This window comes from Ziziphus jujuba, chromosome 2, assembly GCF_031755915.1.
Source record: "Ziziphus jujuba cultivar Dongzao chromosome 2, ASM3175591v1".
NCBI classification, from domain to species: domain Eukaryota; kingdom Viridiplantae; phylum Streptophyta; class Magnoliopsida; order Rosales; family Rhamnaceae; genus Ziziphus; species Ziziphus jujuba.
Genome location: NC_083380.1, coordinates 31,961,008 through 31,962,712, shown reverse-complemented (window position 1 = coordinate 31,962,712; position 1,705 = coordinate 31,961,008). Strand labels below are relative to the sequence as shown.

The window sequence follows — 1,705 nt, the reverse complement described above, 5'->3', positions numbered from 1 at the left end:
ATTTATATATGCTTATTTATATATATAATTCATACATAGAACAAACAGATAGTTGACATCAAGCATCAAGCTTCTTCACATACACAATATTCAAAATACATAAACGACAATATATTATCACATAAAAATATCCTAACTTTATAAAATCATAATATAGTAGTAACCAATCCAAACCAATCTATACTTGATTGATTTGTACTAAATGTTCCAACTTTATATAGTCATGCATATGTCATCATGTGATATATAGTTATGGCTAGTAGGAAACCCAAATCAAAGTAGCTGGGGAGAAGAAATGGCAAATAGGAGTTCCCCTCTTGACGCCGAGGAGTAGAAACATATCATCGGAAATCCAATCCGATGTGTCCATGTGGCAAACGGCAAGGCCATCAACTTTGTCACCATTCTTATTGCCACCACCCCTAATCTTGAAGAGCTTACTTGCTTCTGGGCTATGGCAATAAAACACAGCATAAGGGTAAGGCAAAATATGGCATGCCACGATCTTATTGGACGACGAGAAAACCTGAGATATTTCAAGGAAAGTGTAGTTCTGCTCAACTGGGTTTTTGATATGTTGTGTGGTTAGAACTTTGTAATGGTTTTCCTTTCCTAAAACATCACGTACGAAATCAAGCAAGGATTCAAAGGAGGTAGCACAGAACTTTGTCTCTCCCTTGGTGGGTTTTCGTTCACAGGTTTTGAGTGACGTCTCAATTTGAGTGGCTTGGAGAGATTCTTGTGGGAATGAGAAGAATTGGAGAAGCTGTGGCAATTTGCTTGAAGTGAAAGGGATGATATCGGCTTCTCGTTTCGGTAAGAAGCGCGGTAAAGATGAAAAATCGATGTTTTGAAAACTTATAGGCATTGTTTTGCCAACATAGAGTTGGTCCACCGTAAAGAATCCAATTTTTGAAGCTTTTATATGATCCATGTGGCTGTCAGAATGTCCTACTACTTGTTGAATATTCATTTTTTCTCCCCCGGAAAATAATTCTTGTTGATGATAATGATGATGTTCTTTTGTTGTCTCCCTGATACAATTTCCGTGGTCGAACTGGATCACAAATATGAAATTGATCAGTAGTTAATTGGGAAATCAGGTAAATATTACTATGGCTAGCTATAGAGAAATATTTGAAGGAAAACTAAGTAAGGGACATATATAGAAGCAGAGTATATGTTCAATATTAATCAGTAGTAAGCAAAAATTACCATGAAGAACAAAAGGCAGAAGATGAGGACTGAAGGTGTGAATGTTCCTGGAGCCATTTTCCTCTGTGACATCCTTAGAGTTGAGAACAAATGATGTGTTTTTTTCAAAGGAGGTTGAGAAAAAAGAGAACACCCAAAATGAGTTTATAGAAGCACCGGGTACACCAATTAATCTATGTTGATGTGTTAAATTAAATCGAAAATATTAATTCATAAAATAAGGTTAATTTGTTTCCACCCCCTTTTTTTTTTTTTTTTTTTTTTTTTTTTTTTTTTTTGAATGTTAAAAAGAACTGTCGTATGCGATACATGATAATGATTTTGGTTTTATATATTTTAATCATCCACGTTTCCGGCATGAAATTTTTTGTTTTTTCATTCAAGAGCTGGTATAGAAAATGACGTGGTAATATATTAATATTCAAAAATTAATCTAAATTTTGATAAATGTATCATTAAATGATAAAAAAAATTCAATGCAAACTATAAA

General features: G+C 33.8%; 1 protein-coding gene across 1 annotated transcript; it reads right to left on the bottom strand.

Moving 5' to 3' along the window:
- Positions 1-1,374, bottom strand: LOC107419498 (BURP domain protein USPL1). Its single transcript, XM_016028239.4, has 2 exons — positions 1,216-1,374; positions 1-1,057 (listed from the first exon to the last, which is right to left on the bottom strand). Exons 1-2 carry the CDS (start codon positions 1,285-1,287, stop codon positions 257-259), a joined length of 873 nt encoding a protein of 290 aa, XP_015883725.4. The 5' UTR covers positions 1,288-1,374; the 3' UTR covers positions 1-256.
- Positions 1,375-1,705: the final 331 nt, after the last annotated feature.